General features: G+C 43.0%; 1 protein-coding gene across 1 annotated transcript; it reads right to left on the bottom strand.

Moving 5' to 3' along the window:
* Window positions 1–12,758: 12,758 nt before the first annotated feature.
* On the bottom strand, window positions 12,759–15,991 carry HSPB3 (heat shock protein family B (small) member 3). Its single transcript, XM_080373132.1, has 2 exons — window positions 13,453–15,991; window positions 12,759–13,015 (listed from the first exon to the last, which is right to left on the bottom strand). Exon 1 carries the CDS (start codon window positions 13,921–13,923, stop codon window positions 13,474–13,476), a length of 450 nt encoding a protein of 149 aa, XP_080229258.1. The 5' UTR covers window positions 13,924–15,991; the 3' UTR covers window positions 12,759–13,015; window positions 13,453–13,473.
* Between the last annotated feature and the right edge of the window lie 2,251 nt (window positions 15,992–18,242).

Raw genomic sequence — 18,242 nt, 5'->3', positions numbered from 1 at the left:
AGGCAGGGCGCGGGGGCCGGGCCGGGGGCCGGGCCGGCGACCGTCCCACGTCGCCAGTTTCGCTAATCCAGAGCCGAGAGCCAGGGCGGAGGAGCCGAGCGCAGAGCGGCCGCCCCCATCGATGGGCCCGGCCCGCCCCTTCCCCGCCCGCCTCCTGGCGTCCGGCCGGCGGCGGCGGCGGCGGCGGCGGCGGCGTGTGCGGGGCCGCCGCGGGTCGGTGCTGCTGCCGAACGGCCCCGGCTTGAGTGCTTCACGCGGGGTGCTGCGGGCGGTGACACCTGCGCCTTCAGCCTCTGCGAACCCGGTGGCCGATTTCCCCGAAGGCCGCCGGGAACCCGCGGCTCGCGCACGCAGCGGCGCCTCGCGCCCCCGCGCCCCTCCGGCAGCCCGCGTGCGCCGCCGGGGCTCGGGTCGGTCTCCGCGGCTGCCGCGGGGCTGGCGGGACGGGCCGCTGCCGCCGCCGCGCCGGCATCGCTCCCCGGCATCGCTCCCCGGCATCCCGCCCCGGCATCTGCAGGGAGCGCGCCGGGCAGGTGCTGGGGGGGCGTTGCACTAATTCTGGAGGCCCTCGTCCGGCTGCTTGTTGCTTACCATGGGAAGTGAGGCTAGCGTTAGGATAGCGTGCGTTTTGCTTGTGGGTAATATGTATTTTGGCCCTCCTGAAAAACGCGGTCATGCTGCTGATGCTGGTTTTCTGCGGGATAGCCTCAGCCCTATCCTGGTGCTTTTTTCCCCTGCCCTGGTCATTTCTGCTCATAACTCCTGTGGCACCTGGTCCTGTGTGGTCTAATCACATGGATAACCATCAGATTAACCATCTCTGAGCTCTCTTTGGAACCCTCCAGGTTTCTCTCAAGTTTCTCTCAAGAGTTCTACCTGTTCATGAACAATTAGGAGGTTGTCTGGAGGACATGTACCTGTTTGGTCCACAGTTCTTCATGCTTAGCCATCAGCATCCTGCCAGATACACAGCTCTTGCGCATTTCTCTGATGTACTTCAAAGTATGTGTTGCTTCTCAAAGGTCTTTGTATCGAATAATTTGTCTTCATCTGTGGGAGATTCACTGGAATGCTACAAGACCCACTTGCTTCCTTTCATTGCTGCTTTTAGTACTTCATACCTGGGTTTTGCTTTGATTCACTTCTTCCTTCTGACTTTCATGTTTCCAATGCTGATGCACATATTATCACGGAGATTTTCTGTTTCTGTTGCTTGGCTTGTGTACTTAACATTTGCTTAGGCCAGCCTAGGTTTTTAGTCCCAAATTCCTTTATTGCTTAACTCTGGAAGTCTGTTTTTAATTAGCCGATACCAATAGTGCCGAAAGAACAGAATAAGTCACCACACAACCAGATCCTTGGTCCCCAGCCCAGTGGAACGTGTTCACGTTGTATCACCTGTGCCATCACCTCCAGACTGAAGCACTAAATTTGCAGCAGCAAGCTTACAGAGAGCAATTCTGAGTACCGACAACAGTGCTAAAGTGAGGAGCACACATTTTCTCCCGAGAGAGACCTGGCAGCTGCCCAGAATGGCGCAGCTGATGACCTTGACTTCATACGACTCTGTATCAAGGCTTTGGGATTTCCCTGCCAGCTCACTTGGTGCTGGTGGAAGCACCCTGATCTGGCGCAGTCATGACTACCCCACTCCCAGCAGGCTTTGAGGAGCTTCTCCAGCCCTGCATCAGCATCTGTCAGTGCTCTTGGAACTGCCAGAGCTGATTTCCTATCAAGGAAAACTGCAGTGTTCTGCCACGGATGTGCTGCCAGGGTCTGCCTTTGGTGCAGACACGGGTTTTTTTATGCTGCATGCAGATTGCCAGGGCACCTGACCCACGGCCCAGCACGCTGCCCTCTACCCATGTGGACAGCCTGGAGTAAGGGCTAAAGCCCCCACAGGAAGCAGATGTGAATTGGTTTAACTTTGGTCTTAGATTTCGCCTAGATTCTGACTACTGCAAATCAGGATGAGTGACGGGGTTTTGTACTCCTTCCACAGGCACTCCTAAGGTTGATCTGACCAGTCTTGATCATTCATGTGAATACTCACAGGTTGAACTACAGAAAATTGTCTCCCAATCTGCTTTTTTCTATACCAATTACTGTTTAATGTGTATTTTACTGCATCTGATTCAACTCCTTTTCCAAACTTTTCAGTCCTATTCATCTTAATTTCACTGTCCTTAATTATTAATGCTGCTTCCTCTGAAATAGTCTTTTTTTTTTTTCACATGAGGTGATCAGTACTGGAAATTATGCTGATCTGCTTGATTTGTGTAAATGCACACATTCAAGATTTACTTTCACTGAACAACCTGGAGTGGCAAACGCTGCCTTGCTCAGCTGCAGAGCCAGTCCAGAAACGGGCTTTTGCTGCTCCAAGTGGTCGTACTGACGCCTGTCAGGCTGCTGGTGTCACAGCTAGGGCAGGACGAAGGGACAGTGTTGAGCTGGGCACCTACGTTACTCCTTTGGGTCCGGGGGCGCATGTGGCAGCTGCCCTGCTTCCCCCTGCCCGACTTGGCACATTGGATCTGGCATCTTAGTAAGTACCAGCTCCGTATCTGTGTCTCAAACCGACACAGGCAAAGGCATCAAGTTCAACAGCTGCAAAAACTGCTACCAGGAGAATTTGAAGGTGTAAGATCTGTAAAACTAATGAGAATAATATTTCTTAAATAAATAAATACAGACCAGTGAAGTAGTTATTCCCTAAAATCTTCCAGTTTTATCATGAGATCTTAACAAAAATACATAAATTTGAGTCGTGGTTTTTCAGGCAGTAATGCCATCAATAAGGCAAAATTATGAAAAGAAAAGTGTGATATATTATTTTCCTAGTGGACAAAACTGCAAAGAGAATTTGGAACAGTAACGTGGTTGTAAATGACATTTTCCATCTTTCTCCAACAGGTGGGCCTATTCTGATTGCCACTGTGTGCAGGCACTCTGTTGTGGATGTTAAAATTAACATTTAAAAGACCTCAACAATTATTTTCAAGAAAACCATCCTGCAAAATTAGAAGCCACCCTAAAAAAGATTTTTAAAGGCTTTGAAGAAGCTACTTCCTAGGCCATCAGTAACCATCTACAGTGTCAAGAGAAAAGCTGGACTGGCTGAGCTTTGTTTCTTGTTCTGACTAGCAGAAGCAAGGACTTCAAAATAAGGATAGCACATACTGACTTACAGCATTTCATTTGCACAAAGCATGCATCTGAATGCTTTGCTTGATCCAAAATTTCTACCATCTTCACTGGGAATCAGATTTTAAAAGAATGTTACTCTGACACTATTGAAACTGATAACCTATAATTCAGTGAAAATGTCTATTTTTTAATGTATTCCTAGGGATCTGTAATTTGGGGGGTGAAACAAAGCCAAACCAAAGCCAAATGGCTACCAGTGTCTGTGTATGGGATATCTCATTTTTTTAGTTTGGAGTTAGGCATCTCAAGACCTCTGAGAATATATGCTGAGAGAGGTGTTCAAAAGCAACATTATTTATTTTTCTGCTTAGGTGCAGAAGCATAAAATAAAGCATTTGGGAACATTTTTGGGAAAAGGTAAGGATTTTAGGCTAACTTGAATTAGGGAAAAGTGAAGAAGTAAAGGCTCTGAAACCAAAACCAAAAGACTGTGTCTCATCTCTGTGTAAGTTTTCCTTGAGGCCCCCAAATCTTTCCTTCTTTGTTTTGTTAATTTTCCTCTCTGTTTTGACTTTGCTGCTTTAGTAAGAAAAGCGAAGTGATTTTCCATGAGAGAAGAGATGAAGTTCTGGTGGCACTTACCCTTTTCATTATGGTGCTACCCCTTTGTGGACCCTGGAAAAACAGTGTGGATATTGAACAATGTCCCAGTAGGAAGCACGTGGAGTAGTGCTTTGTGCAAGAAAATGGCTACAAATAGGCCAATTTTCATCAATATGATTTCTACGAGCAAACTCTGTCAAATGCTTACTCAGTATTGATTTTTATTTGTTGTTGTTTGTACTACACCTTTAGATGATTTTGTTTTGCTGGTGGTACTATCCTATCATAAATACAAATGATCTTAATTCTTTTAAACTACAGAGACGGATAACAAATTTCACTTAAAAGAGGAATAAACTGTTTTTCTTCTATCTCTACATCTAAGTGGAATGTCACAGTTCAGGGTACCCGGCAGGGCTGCCACTAGAGGGCACGAAATGATCTTAAACACTGAAGTTGCCACACTAAAAGGAAGTGGAGACTTTGAACTAGCAAAGCAGTAAAGAAAATGCAATGAATGAGACCAATATGTTATTCTAAGAGTATTCTTTTTTCAGTTTTTAAAAGATCGAATATGATTAGCTTTTAAATGTTTTGTGAAATCATACTTAAAACACTGAATAGGTACCAGAAATAGGGACGCTTTATAGTGTGCTATGGAATTCAGGAAAAGTTGCAGCGGGGTTTAGAAGAAAATGAAATATTTTTCAAACAGGATCATAAATCAAGCAGAAATTGCATAGCTTTTTCCAAACTAGGTTGTGTAAAATTAGAGATAATTGAGCAGAAATGCTGAGGTTCTTGTTTGACCTTCACAATACATATTAGCTATCTCAGTCCCAGCCTGTGTAATTGATGGCTGCTACTCAGAAATTCTCAACTCTCCATTTAATATAGCTTGGAATGCATGTCTGTGTCTGTTCCCTGTCTGAAGGGATAATGTTTCATAACCATCTAAGAATGCTGTTGAGATCAATCCATTACATATGCAGTGGCAGTAGGGTTATGTGCTAGACAGACATTCTGATGGTGCTGAGTCTTTTGTGGTTATAGACAAACGGGGCCATGTCAGCTGCCAGCCCCTTGACATGCATACAGGAAGAATTTACCTCCTAAATGTAAACACTGACACAGACAAAGAGGATGCATGAGCCTGCTGTGCTTTAGCCCAAGCTGCACGAGTCCTTGAGGAGTAACCTCAGTCTCATGTATTGCAATCCACCGCTCGGGTTAGACAAGACTTTTGAGATCATGGAGTCCAGTCGTTAACCTAACACTGCCAAGTCCACCACTAAACTAAATCAAACCATGTCCCCAGGTGCCACACCTACACATCTTTTAAATACCTCCAGGGATGGTGACTCAACCACTTCCCTGGGCAGCCTGTTCCAATGCTTGACCACCCTTTTAGATGAAGAAATTTTTCCTAATACCCGATCTAAACCTCCCCTGGTGCAACTTGAGGCCATTTCCCCTTGTTATATCACACAAACGTTTTATAAAAAGCAAGACTGTGAGCTAAGTGGTAAGGAAATCCAGGTGAGGCCAACGTTATGTCCATGTGCCATATAAATGTGGCATGAAAATGAAATTATCTCAGCAATAAACCCATTGTCTAGGATGAATAAAATATAATATAGCAAGAATGAAGGACTGTATTCATTCATTTCCTGCATGCAGGTATCTCTATCCTCACCCAGGATAGAGGAATTGCAAAGAGGACCTCCTTAGCAGGCTCTGTGCCAGTGCTAACCCTGGGGTTTATCACAGGAAAATAAATGTTGCTGGCTTCTAGCAATACACATGACTTGGGTTCTTTGGGCTGAAGAGGATCACATCAATGCTGAAATTGCTATGGTCCTGTGCAGTGAGGTATCTGGCAGAGGCTGGCCTCAGAGTGAAGGACGAGTCACAACAGTTCCTTGGTTATACCTGTCAATTGATCAGGATGGACGATGAGCCTTAACTCTAGTTTTTCTGTGAGCCTTTACTGTCCATTGCTGAACCTTATAAGTCTTCTCAGTCTCAGCCTGGAAACCAGAACAATTTCTCACTTACGCAACAGACCAGTTCTGATGGCAGTTTGGCCATCAAAGTGGCTCCCATTCTCTCAGTGTTTGTGTTTAAGCTGAGACAGTGCATTCTGCTAGCAGGAGGCAGTGGCATTAAATTCCGAGTGAAACTGTGTGTTATTGCTTGAGAACACAGAGTACAGAAAGGATGGCCATGGATATGCTCGTGTTTCCTCAGTCAGCTCAAGAGCTAAGGCATTCTGAGAAGCTCAGTGGCTGAAAATGGCATTAAGTTAGTCTAAGGCAAATATTTTAGCTCCTGGGTTTTGCCAGTCTTTTGGCAAACACAGAGGTCTGCAAAGGATGAGGTGGTGAAGAAGGTTTCTGCTGTGTTTGGTTTGGTCTTTGTATTGGCGAGAAGGTGAATGGTATGAATTCCTTATCACAGGTGGTGCACCCTGTTGCTTCCTTACTTCTTAAACCTTTGTTTTAGAAGGGATTTCAGTGCTGGAGGCATCCTGGACATTCCGTACCATTAGTGAAATGTTAAGAGATGATAATTTCCTAATAGAAACAGTGTCAGAAGCTGCCTGTGGTCATTCTTTATGCATTTAGAAGAATGTTTTACTATAAATACAGAACTGTGTTCATATAAGCTTAATTATCTGAATTTAAAATATATTGTCGTAAAAGGGTAAGTGAAAGAAGAAATGCCAAAGTTAAGGAGCTGATAGCAAGCAATACCAATTGACAGTTGTGAGGAAAACTAAAGTTATATTAAAAGTTATATGGCAATGGGACAACAGGCAGGAAACTTACTCAGCAAGAAACAAAACCTATCAATAGTTTAGATTAACATGCCATAATGATGACAAAACTGCTAATGGTGATGCAGAAGAGGTGTTAAATATATCCAAGGCTATTCAATAAATACTTCTGTTCTGTGTATAGGAAAATTGTATTCTCAGTTTTTAATGTTGCTGAATTCCTTTGCATTCTATTAGGAACTAAAGAGGGTGTTTAGCAGCAGGTGTTATACTTTCATATCTTTGTGCCTCACAGCATCAGGATATTAAATAGACCATCCCAAGAACAGTCCAGACTATTACTTTTAGTTTTAGGGTAAAATTTATATCACTGAGCAAATCTCAGAGGTTTGGGGAAAAGCCTGCTTTTTCTTGGCCAGGGTGATTACTAACACTTGCACAATTTATGGAGGGGTGTGATGAGTTTTCCATCAACTGAAATCTTTAAAAAAAGGTTGATGACTTACCTAGGTACAGGTTCTTTTACAAACATACTATGGGCTTCATTAGGAAATTAACAAGCTAGATGATGTGGGTTCTATTCAGGGGATCACACTGGGGATCATCACCAATCCTTCTGACCTTTAATCCTATAAATATGTACATCTTAACTGTCTCCATACGGTAACCATTTCAGGCTGAAGTTTCTAGAAGGTCTCAGGTAAATATTGCTATGGGTAGTATGACAGAATATGTCTCAGCATTCATATTTCTGTATGTATTTGCCTCAGGGTCTACTAATCTGCATTGAGTCACTATCAGTTTCATTCCAGGATCAAGCCATAAGGCTTCATGTATACATTAAGACAGAGACCGTACTTGTGGTTCATCTTGTACGGTGCATACTGATCATGACACCAGGACTTGGATAATTGTGGTAAAGTTACAAAAAATATACTTGAAATACTGTTAAAATGCATACAGCTGTCACTGCTGTGAGTTTCTGTCTGCCTTCTAAGACAGTACAAGAATTATGTTTTTATTTGTGAAACCATGCTCCGAAAATCATTTCCCTTCACCAATTTTTCATTATAGCTATGATGTAATACTATTTGGACTTAAAGACTTGGACTTATTCAAATCCCGAATCCAAACTCAAAATTAGCTCACTCACAGACAAAAGCTGTACCTGCTCTCAATGCCTACACCAGTGTACTGCTGCATCATCTGTGGAACATCATCCAGTGTCCAGGCTAAGAGGAGTGTGGGATACCCTGGATAATGAGCAGTGGAACTAATAATTAAGGAATTATTGCCACTGGAACCCAAAACATCTTCTGATCCCATCTTACATCTCATGTGGAGTCACACACATCCAGAGAACCACTCACCATCTGGGCATCCAAATCAGCTGGCGGAGCTGCCCTCTCAGCTCTGCGCTGCATTGGCACTGTGGTGGGAAAAAGTGAGATGCCATTCGGTCCTGGAGGCTGCATGGTGGCACCTGAGCGAGGAAGTCTTGCTGGATCAAACTAACTCCATGCAGAGCCAATGGGAGGGATGACTGTGCATGTTGACTAGGTTACAGTGAATCAGTAAATCAGCTTGAGTTAATGAGGTCTCGACAGTAAAAATTTTGGGGTGGCTGGTTCAGATAGGGCACTCACCCTTTAAGCCCCACGTTTTCCAACACTGCTAAGAGCAAGTGGAACTTTTGGAGATTCTGCCACAGTATCTTTGTTTACATGATGGGAATGTAAAATTAGTGGATGAGCAATTTGGAAGGATGTGCAACCGGAAAAAAATGTAGCTGAAGATAGCTGATGATTTATTCTTTCATCCTATAAATAATTTTGAATGTCTTTTCTAGCCCTTGAAAATGCTCCTTTTATCGAAGTCAAATATTTATTTTAGGGTGTTCAATATTATACCTTCAAATATATTATTTTTTTTTTTGACTGCGAGAGAATCATTTTTTTCTATAGTAGCTAGCATGGAACTATGGAACTATGTTTTGGATTTGTGCTGGAAACAGTATTGATAGTTCAGGGATATTGTAGCTGTTGCTGAGCAGTGGTTACATGGAGCCAAGGCCTTTTCTGCTCCTCACACCACCCCACCAGCGAGGGGCTGGGGGTGCACAACAAGCTGGGAGGGGGCACAGCCGGGACAACTGCCCCCAGCTGACCAAGGGGATATTCCATACCATAGGATGTCACGCTCAGAATACAAAGCTGCGGGAAGAAGAAGGGGGGGGGGGGGGGGGGGGGGAGCATTTGGAGTGATGGCTTTGTGTTCCCAACTAACTGTTACCCATGATGGAGCCCTGCTTCCCTGGAGATGGTGGACACCTGCCTGCCCATGGGAAGTGGTGAATGAATTCCTGCTTCTGCTTTGCTTGTGTGCGTGGCTTTTGCTTTACCTATTGAACTGTCTTTATCTCAGCCCACGAGTTTTCTCGCTTTTACTTTTCTGATCCTTTCCCCCATCCCACTGGCAGGGAGTGAGAGAGCGGCTGCCTGGGGCTTAATTGCTGCCCAGGGTTAAACCACAACAGTATATTTATGCATATATTCTGAGCCAGTTGGCATGTTTTTCCTGATCCCCATCCTTGCTGGTTATGTGCCAAGGCCCACCCTGCTTCTACAGTTTCCTCTCTGCTCTCCATGCACAGACCTGCCTGCTTCTGCTTCTGCATTAGCTGGCATGGCACAGGAGCAGTGTGCTCTGGCAGCAAAGAGGGGTGCTCACCGGGGTCGGGGTCAGCCCATAGCACAGCAAACACACCGATGGGCATGAGAGGAACTGTAAGTGATTCTCTACTTGCATCAGTTCTTCTTGTGCAAGCAGCTGCTAGACATACTTCCCCCTGAAAACAGTGGCATCAGCGGTATTACCATGTGGCTAAAGTGTTACTTTTTATAGAGAATGATGGGATTTGTGGTGAGGCTACAGCCCACCATGGTCTAGAGAGCCGAGACCCCTGTGCTAGCACTAATCTGGGCATGAAGTCCCGAGCTGCAGTGCCATGTGTGTCCTGTCTCTCCATCTGTGAAAATAATTCCAGTAGGGGATGATATTTTAGCCTGAGCAGAGTGATGGACAGTTCAGGCTTTCTGGACCTGAGTTATCCCACAGGGAGAGTACTTCTGGCTCCAGAATTTGCACAAGTGGGGCCAGCTCAGGCATCCCTGGTATAATGTGCAAGTCTAAGTCCTTAGACTTACCTGCTGTGCTCACGGCACAGGGCCACTGAGATACTCTCCTCTGGATGACAGAGCCAGCTGTTGTCTCTGGTCGTCATCAAGACAGAGGTCAGTGTCTCTTCCAGATAGGAGAGGGTGCACCCAATATTTTCAGAAATATTCCTAATCCCATTAAAAGCCAAATCTTGTAGCATTACTCAGATGAAAAAGCAGATTTTGATTCCTGGCTATGAGCTAAGTTAAGGAACACAAGACCTGCCCCTCTTAGAGGGAATGGTGACATCACGACACCCTAGGGGTTTCCTTTCCCCTTTTCCAATGCCCAGGGCTGCAGCTGAGCCCTTACTGAGTGACTGATGGGTGTCAGCCTAGGTTCACTGCACCACAAGGATCAGATTGTGTAGAGAGATCTCAAATGCCCTGGGCGCAGAAGGAACTATAAAAAGGCAACAAGCCCAAGGCATTTGTGGGCTTTCTGCCCGCAAGAATCATGTGGAAATGTATGTTTGTTACCTTGTTTTTGGAGGCTAGTGCTGATAACTGAGACATTTTCTTCTATGAAAGCATTTTCCATAGTGTTTATGTTTGTGCCTGAAATTATCCATTTGGAGGAGCAGTCTGATCAATTATCAGGGCAGTTCTTCATGGGTGGGAATTGAAAAAGCTCCATCAACACTTGCTTGGCAAGACCTGCAGCAGCATTTATTGCTTATTCTGGGCCAGGATTTTGTAGGCAGCCAGTATCAGGGTTCTTAATTTAACCACATCAGCATGTCTTAAACCTGTCTTAAGCCATAGCTGTTCTGAAATCCTTTGCTGTTGTGTTGATAAATTTCTCATTCTGCTGTCCATCAGCAATATTAGCAGCTTTCTCCATGACATTTGTATTCAGTTCTGATCAGATTATAAAAGTAAAACATCACATAGAGTATATGAAAACACCTCTTTCCAGGCAATTGGGAAACACTGCCAAGTACTTTGAGGTTGTTCTGGTAAACACGTGAAAATCATTCATCCAAGAACTTTTGATAGATGGCCAGCAAAAAAGGAGAGAAGCACTTTCCGCTGTGTTGTTCTTGGTGCTGCAGCACAGGAAGCCAGTGGCAGGTCCATCCCCCAGTGTGGTACCCGCTACATGAGCACCCAGGTGCTGGGCCAGGGCAAGGTCCCATTCACCAAGGAGCACGGGCACAGGCTTTTGTAAAGGTAAGAAAAGGTAAAATCCACCTGGGTATCTCCCTGCCATGTTTGGGTCGGTATGTTTCAGTGGTTTCTGACTGACAACACCATGAGTGAGACTGGGGCACAGAGTGATGTGAAGAGACCTGTGATACAGATGAGCCGAACACCCAGCTCTCCATGCAGTTTCATGAGGCAGGACCGCGTGTAACCATGGTATTAACGTATATAGAACAGACTATGATTATGGCTGTCTGGTCTAATTCCTTGACAAGTTTCCAGTAGTTTAATCATGATCTAATATGAAATAATTAAATCACTTATGGGTTTTTTTAGAACAGCTTTTTCATCTCTAGGGCTATGGATACATACCATCACTGCAATCATAGCTATAATTATTTTTATAATAACCTGTAGTTTTGAATGATCAGATTTACAAAATCCTCTGTAAACAAAAATCACCACAGCAGATTACTAAGTGGTAACCCTGAACTCCATCCCAACAGTTGTGCCATAAGGTGCCATGGAAACATGGGTATAAACTTGTGAGCTTTTATGAAGTTGGTGTGTAAAGTTTAAATCCAGATCTGTATCTAAAAGTAATTTTTTAAAATCCCTGTTACATCTTTCATTAAATTTCTAGCTGATGAAGCTTCTTGACCTGAAAGTGTTGAAAATCTAGATTTGATTTTCTAACATGATTTTTTGTGATCTTAAACCAATACACAAATCAAACACAGGGAATATGAGGGGAAAGGTGTGGGATGAGTGGAAATGCAGGCACGTATGTTTTATGTTTGCTTTGGTTTGTTAGAAAACATTAGGTTTTCTAACCTAAACCTAAACCTAAAACATTAGAGACTTCTGCTCTATTAAAAAAAAATAATTATTGCACATCATGGAAATTTACAATCCAGACCTTATTCTCATTTCTTGTACAAATTTCTTGTGAGATTTAGTGCAAATAATAAATAAAATTCAAGAATTGGACTACCCACTTTTCTAAAATCAATTGCTTTGAATATCTTCAAATCTAAACAACCATGACATAAATCTTTCTAATGGATGGACACATGCAGATACACAAGCTCAGGGCTTTCATTTTAAACTAAAGGAACTCTCTGGCTTCAGCTAGTGAGAGCCTGGGTTTTCTTCATCAAATTTTTCTCATATTCTTAAAATTGTTTTTGTATTCAGTTTCATTTGAGTATGTTTTTGATTTGTCCAAACAGCAGATGGCTATCATAAAGAGTCTGTATTTAACTTGGCACTTTCCATTCCACATTCTTTACTATTCATAGCACAGCAGTCATACTCATCTCTAGTACACATAAAAGGAGGCAGTTTGACTTGCAGCTGCAGATCTCCTCAAATTTGAGTATTTACAAACTCACTTAGAGGTCTATTTTTTTTTAAATGTTGAGAAGACCAGATACTAGATATAGTAGGTGGATTTTTTTTTTCATCCCTACCATTTTCATGAAATGAGAGGCACTCATTGAGAAATGAAACCTGTGTCTGTAGTAAGGAACCTGGGCACTAAAAATTAGGTTCATGGAGAGCCCATGTTCATATAGGGAGAGTAGGACTGTACATGGGCAGAAAAATTTGCTCTTAAAAACACACTTGTGGCATCTCAGCCTAAAATGCCAAGCAACATGAAGAATATAATATTCATCTCATTGAAAAACAAGACTACCTAAAATGCGTAAGAATAAAGGCATCCATGCTAGAGTAATGCAATTTTATTACCGGGTCTTCACAAGGAAGAATTTGTTCCTTTTGGGTATTTGAAAGCAATATATTTTTTCTTCAGTTGCTAATAGATAGCAGAATATGTTAAACAAGACCAATTTTCTAAATGACTTTGAATGTTTTATTTCAGATTAATTTGTCTTCGACAGGAAGTATCGTTTACTGTGTTTTCAAGCAGATAGAGTCAGTGATTACTCCTTTTTCTTTTAGTCTCAAACATGCAACACACTTCTAAGTAATCTTCCACATTTGGGTGTTTGTTTCTGTTTTTGGTTTGGGTTTTTTTTTTGTATACAAGCTTGAATGGTGGAAAGAAGGTTTTTTTTCTTGATGGTATCCTTCAGTTTGTGTGCTTTTCCAGAGCCTAAGGGAGAAGAATTTAATCTCAAAAATTAGAAAACAGATTTTTTTAGTATGTATGTTAAATTTCCATAAGACTTAAAACCTGCCTATTGCTTCTTTGATGATTATCATTATGTATAACAAATGTATATTCCTTAGAAATATAACTACTCCTACTGAACTCACAAATGTGTTTTATTTTCAATATCAAACAGATATTTTTTTTCTCTTTCTGTGACTAGCCTAAGTTTTCTACTGTCCAAAAAGCCTGGCTTTCCAACACATATGTAGCTGCAGGCAAGCAGTCTAACATTTCATATCAAACAATAAACACAGCATACTGAATAATAAATACAGATTTTCCTTTACTGTAATATAAATACAGCTACATGCTTACTACACTCTACAGTGTTGCTTTAATGATAATATTTTGTTATATTAAGAATTATTTTATCTCACCAATAAACTATGGACAAGGTTCTAATTCTCTCCCACCGAGTTCTTCATTTCAACAACCAAAATGCCATCGTGGCAGAAAAGCGCAGACAAGTCTTTGTTCTCCACTCCATCGGGTAATTTGTATTGTCTGGTAAAGCTTCTGGATATGAAACCGTGTTCGTCCATCCTGGGTCCGTGCTGGGCTTTGATCAGGAGCCAGCCTTCAAAAGTCTGAATAATGATATCTTCAGGCCGAAACTGCACAACGTCCAGCAAGACCTGAAAGCGTGCATTTTCCTCCTCCGGGACACTGTTCCTGGCTCCATCTGTACTTTCAGTGACACACCTTCTGCTGCTCAGTGCAGCTGTAGAAGGGCCTGGCAAAGCATATAAAGAGTGGTCCAGCCTGTGCGCTTCCAGCTCTTGGGCAGCAAACTGCTCTTGATAGCGTACGGGGGTTTCCACCCAGTGCCTTATAACAGCTTCTGCCATGGCCAAGGCAGAACGATAAGCGGCTGCTCCTGTGACTTTGGGGAAACTGCAGAGTCAGAGCAAACTCTTCCCAGTCATATGCCTTACCCGCAGGCTAGTTTGTCGGCTGATGTTGCCGTTTGCTTTTAGCACAGGCAGAGCTTAACATTTAATAGGGTGTGCTGTGCTCCACTGCCAGGAGACTTGTTTCATCTTTTCTCCACTAACAATAGAGCACTATTTATAGTGCTGGGGTCTTGAGTGGCTTCAACACATGCACATCTTTCATGTGTAACCAGCAAAAGCACAATTTTAATGCACCTCCGATCACTGCAATATTGTGCTGCATGTCATTATGAATAATGAGCAAAGAGATTCATTGATTTAAATGGAAGGTTAATCCTTCCTGTTTTTCCAAGGGGTATGCGGCAATAGATATAAACTCTGTATTTCTTCTAACTGAAATACTGAGGGAAGAGATTTAAATAGCTTGACGGTAGGAAGGGAGCAGATTTCATGTTAGGTGAACTGTGAAATTATTGAGCATATTGGACTTCATTTCAGAAGTTGTGCACATGTGCAAAACGGCCACGGTTAACCCTGTTGTTTGTGGTAGGAGGGAACCATAACAACCCCTGCCCAAAGAGGAGGTTTGAAGGGCTATGTCTGCAGTCTGAGTGACCTACAAACACAGCACAGCCTTCTCCAGTGTGCCAGGGGGTCAGACTCATACCTCAGGGAGAATTACAATGAAAGTTCATGTGTCACAGCTTCCAGGAGACAGCAGACTGATTTTACCCCATCAGAATACTAAAAACAACTCGAAAACCTTTATGCTATCACATTGTACCAGCAGCCTTCATCTTCCGGGGCTTAAGAGCTTTAATCTATGATCCCATCTACTGCATGTGTCTGGGGAGCAGGACTGATGACCTCAAAGGCTCTCTGTGGTGTCATCTTCTTGCCACTCTGTGATCTCAAGGCAAATAATGCCTACAAGTGTTACTAGTTTGGTTAACAAGACCTAAGAGGAAAGAGGAGAAAAAAGGGAAAAGCATTACCAAATTGTAGTTTGTTTGCTAGAAAATCCCCCTAGCTGGGCTTGGCAATGTAAAGCAGAACGCACAATGGCAACTGATGGAGAAAACTGCTTATTTCCCTGAGTTGCACTGATGCTAGAAGTAGTCTAACAAGATTCTTTTATTCCTTCTTGCTTGGCTATTTTCATTCAAAGCTCTGTCTCTCTTTCGTCTTTACATCTCCCATTACCATGAAAATGGCAAGTCAGTTTATACTGTATCTTTGCTAATGGACTCATGAAGGAAGAGGCAGCTGAATTTCGATAGCTGTCAGAAATGAACCTCTGTATTAAGTTGATAGCAGAGCAGGATTACCAGACATAGCTATAATTAAAGTTCTAAGGTTGCTATTTTATTTTAAGCTCATGAAGGCTGCATCATAAGGTAAGGAAATTTTCAAAGGCAGATCAAAGTTCAAGATAACTTACATCAATGGCCAACCATTTAATGTATTGTGGGAAAGGAGAGTTGAGCTACTTTATTTAACTATTGGCTCTTCCGTCAAACTGTCCTCCAGTAAGCATTTAAAAATGCAATTCCAAATGTATGGCTTGCTAAAATAGTGATAAAAATAATCTGGAGCATTGCCAGTTATCTGTTCAGCAGCTGTTTTCTGTTTTGCTAGCCAATAATTCACTTGACGAGAAAACTTTAACCCTGAAGTGAAGCAGTATGTCTGGTTGGTTGTGATATTGTGCTTTTAGAGACTGCTGAAAGTTATTGCTGTCCCTACTGAATTCTGTGGTGACAGTCTGACCTATTTTACTTCAATTTTGCATTTCATTAATAAATGTTCTGCACAGGAATATGGCATTATTTTAAAATTTATTTTATTTTAATTATTCCCATCTTCTCTGGAAAAAAGTAAACTTGCCTATGCTTACACTTTAAAGAAAAACAGAAATTACCACCTCAGTGCAGCTCACTGTGGGAAAATATTGTCTATTCCTAGAAACTGTTGCATTAGTCTTTCAAATGTTCATGTTAAGTATTCTTGGAACTGTCTGTCTGGTCCAATTAGCACAAAAGATGCTTTGAATATGTCATGGATGGAAACATGCACTCCACCTTCAAGAAAACAGCAACGATGTATTTATTCATATAATACAGTGAGTTAACAAAGTTCAATGTTAATGCAACAGTGGTTTAACAAGACTCGATGGCAAGGTACGCTTGAGTATTTACTGCACAGAGGACAGGGTCAGACAAAACCGTCAGGGAGACCCTCCCGCTGAGTGATGAGGTTCAGAGAGGACCCCCTTGTGTTCTAAACTGCTCCTCAGGGGGGAATTTTAGGTGCGGCCAGATCCAGACTTAGTCAACAGTTTAAATCTAAAGGATTGTATATGCGCAATCTAAGATTTCGAAGTTTAGCATGCCATTAGCCACTTACCGAGAATCTGTTGCGGCAAGGAATCTCGCAGCCCCGAGGAGTAACCTTGAGAGGCATCCCCGTTCAAGGGGAGATACTGGCGCGCAGCCCCCTACCATCAGAAGAGATCAGTGGGTCTCGGGCTGTCCACTAGTTATGGAGTGAGATGATTGACTTATTTGCATACTGACTGCAGAGGTTAGTTTCTTACAAACTTGGCTTGAGTCAGAGCTTGACCAGCACTGTTAGGTGGGCGCGTTGTTCAAATGAACCCTTGGCTGTCGTGTTGTTATCTGTCTCACCCAAATCCACTTTGAGTCGGATTCAGCCGTCACGACCAGACAAATCCACTATGACCAGCACTGGTGGTCATCACTTGAGCAGAGTTATGGGAAATAAAGGTCAGGTGGGGGGGAGTGGTGGGCAGGGGGAGCACACCACCATAGATACCCTTTAAATGTATGTCATATACAAAGCTCTACAAAAGTTTATAGGATTCCTTTCTACTCTGTAGGACAAGGAATCAGAAAGATGTTGGTAATGAAGCTGTGTAGTTCTTTCTGCTCTGCTATCCTGCTCCTCAGTCCCAGTTCTGTCTTCTTTCTGCTTGCCGCCTAAGGGCTCAGGAATTAGCACCGTCTTTCTAACCTCCTTATTGCTAATATGGATAATTTTTCAACAGTAGAAGGAAAACACCCTTGAAATGCAAACATCCCAACAATTTAGAATATATTTTGAGGCTTTCAAATTTAAATATGGATGCAGTGCTGCAATACTGAGGAACTTTGGGTGCTGCTGCTGCTATACTCCTCAAACACCTATAGCATACTTTAGTTGAGCAATGCATTTTAATAACAGTTGATTATTGGGGTCATTTTAAACCTTCAGAGAAGATCCCGCAGAGGCAGGATTGATGTCCTTAATTGCCATCTTAGCATCTTGGTCTTTCTTTTCCAGTTTTTCTGTGCACGTGAAGGCCTCACACCCTGCTGTGCAGCGGGTGGGAAAGCACTGTCTGGTGTGGGAAGAGTTGCGGAGCTGTGCTTTGCAAAGCTGAAGCGAGGCAGTCAGTTACCACGGCCTTGCACTTGTCAGCCCACGCTCTGTCTTGCTCATCGCACGGATTTGTGGCCTCAGTATCTGTTGCAGATTTTTAAAGGAAAGAGATGGGAGCCACTGGCAGTCTGGCTGGGAGAGCGAGGGTGCCCGTCTCTGTGGGTCACACCGCCATCTAGTGGTGAAATTGAAAATAGCTGCGAGAAGGAGACCCGAGGCAGCCTGCTGCAGGCTCGTACCAGGCGGCACTACCGACCTGAGATACTTGCACACAAAGACAAACTGAAGGAAGAAACACACAAGATTTTCACTTACATCAGGCTATTTTCAAGCTAATATCTTCTTTCTCAGTTTTTTTGGAGGAGGGGAATAAATATTTGATTCATCTCGAACTCATGGAGAATATAGAAAGCAGACACCCTGCTGAAGCTGTGCTGTAGATTGCAAAAACATAAGGTGCACAGACTCATGAGAATAACACATTTTTGATGCACATCTTAAAGAAATACAGATGCATCCTGCTTGACAGAACTTTAAAGTAATAGACTGCCTTGTTGCAATTCTCTGCATGCTTGATTCCCCAAAGAGAATTGTGCATTTCAACTACCATGGCAACTTGGTAAGTGCTGAAAGGGGAAAAAAATGAAAATGCCAGCAGGATGAAGAGAACAAGAACCCTTCTAGTGAAACCTAACAGGCTAAATTCAAATGAGAGCCATGTAACTATCTGAAAATGAATTTAGGCAGAGCACTGCAAGTATCAAAGCACCCAAGGATGCCACTCATGACCTACTTTACATGTCACTCAAAAAAGATGCTGTCACCTCAGACTT

This window comes from Falco punctatus, assembly GCF_963210335.1.
Source record: "Falco punctatus genome assembly, chromosome: Z".
In the NCBI taxonomy this organism is placed as follows: domain Eukaryota; kingdom Metazoa; phylum Chordata; class Aves; order Falconiformes; family Falconidae; genus Falco; species Falco punctatus.
This window is presented reverse-complemented; position numbering and strand designations above follow the sequence as displayed.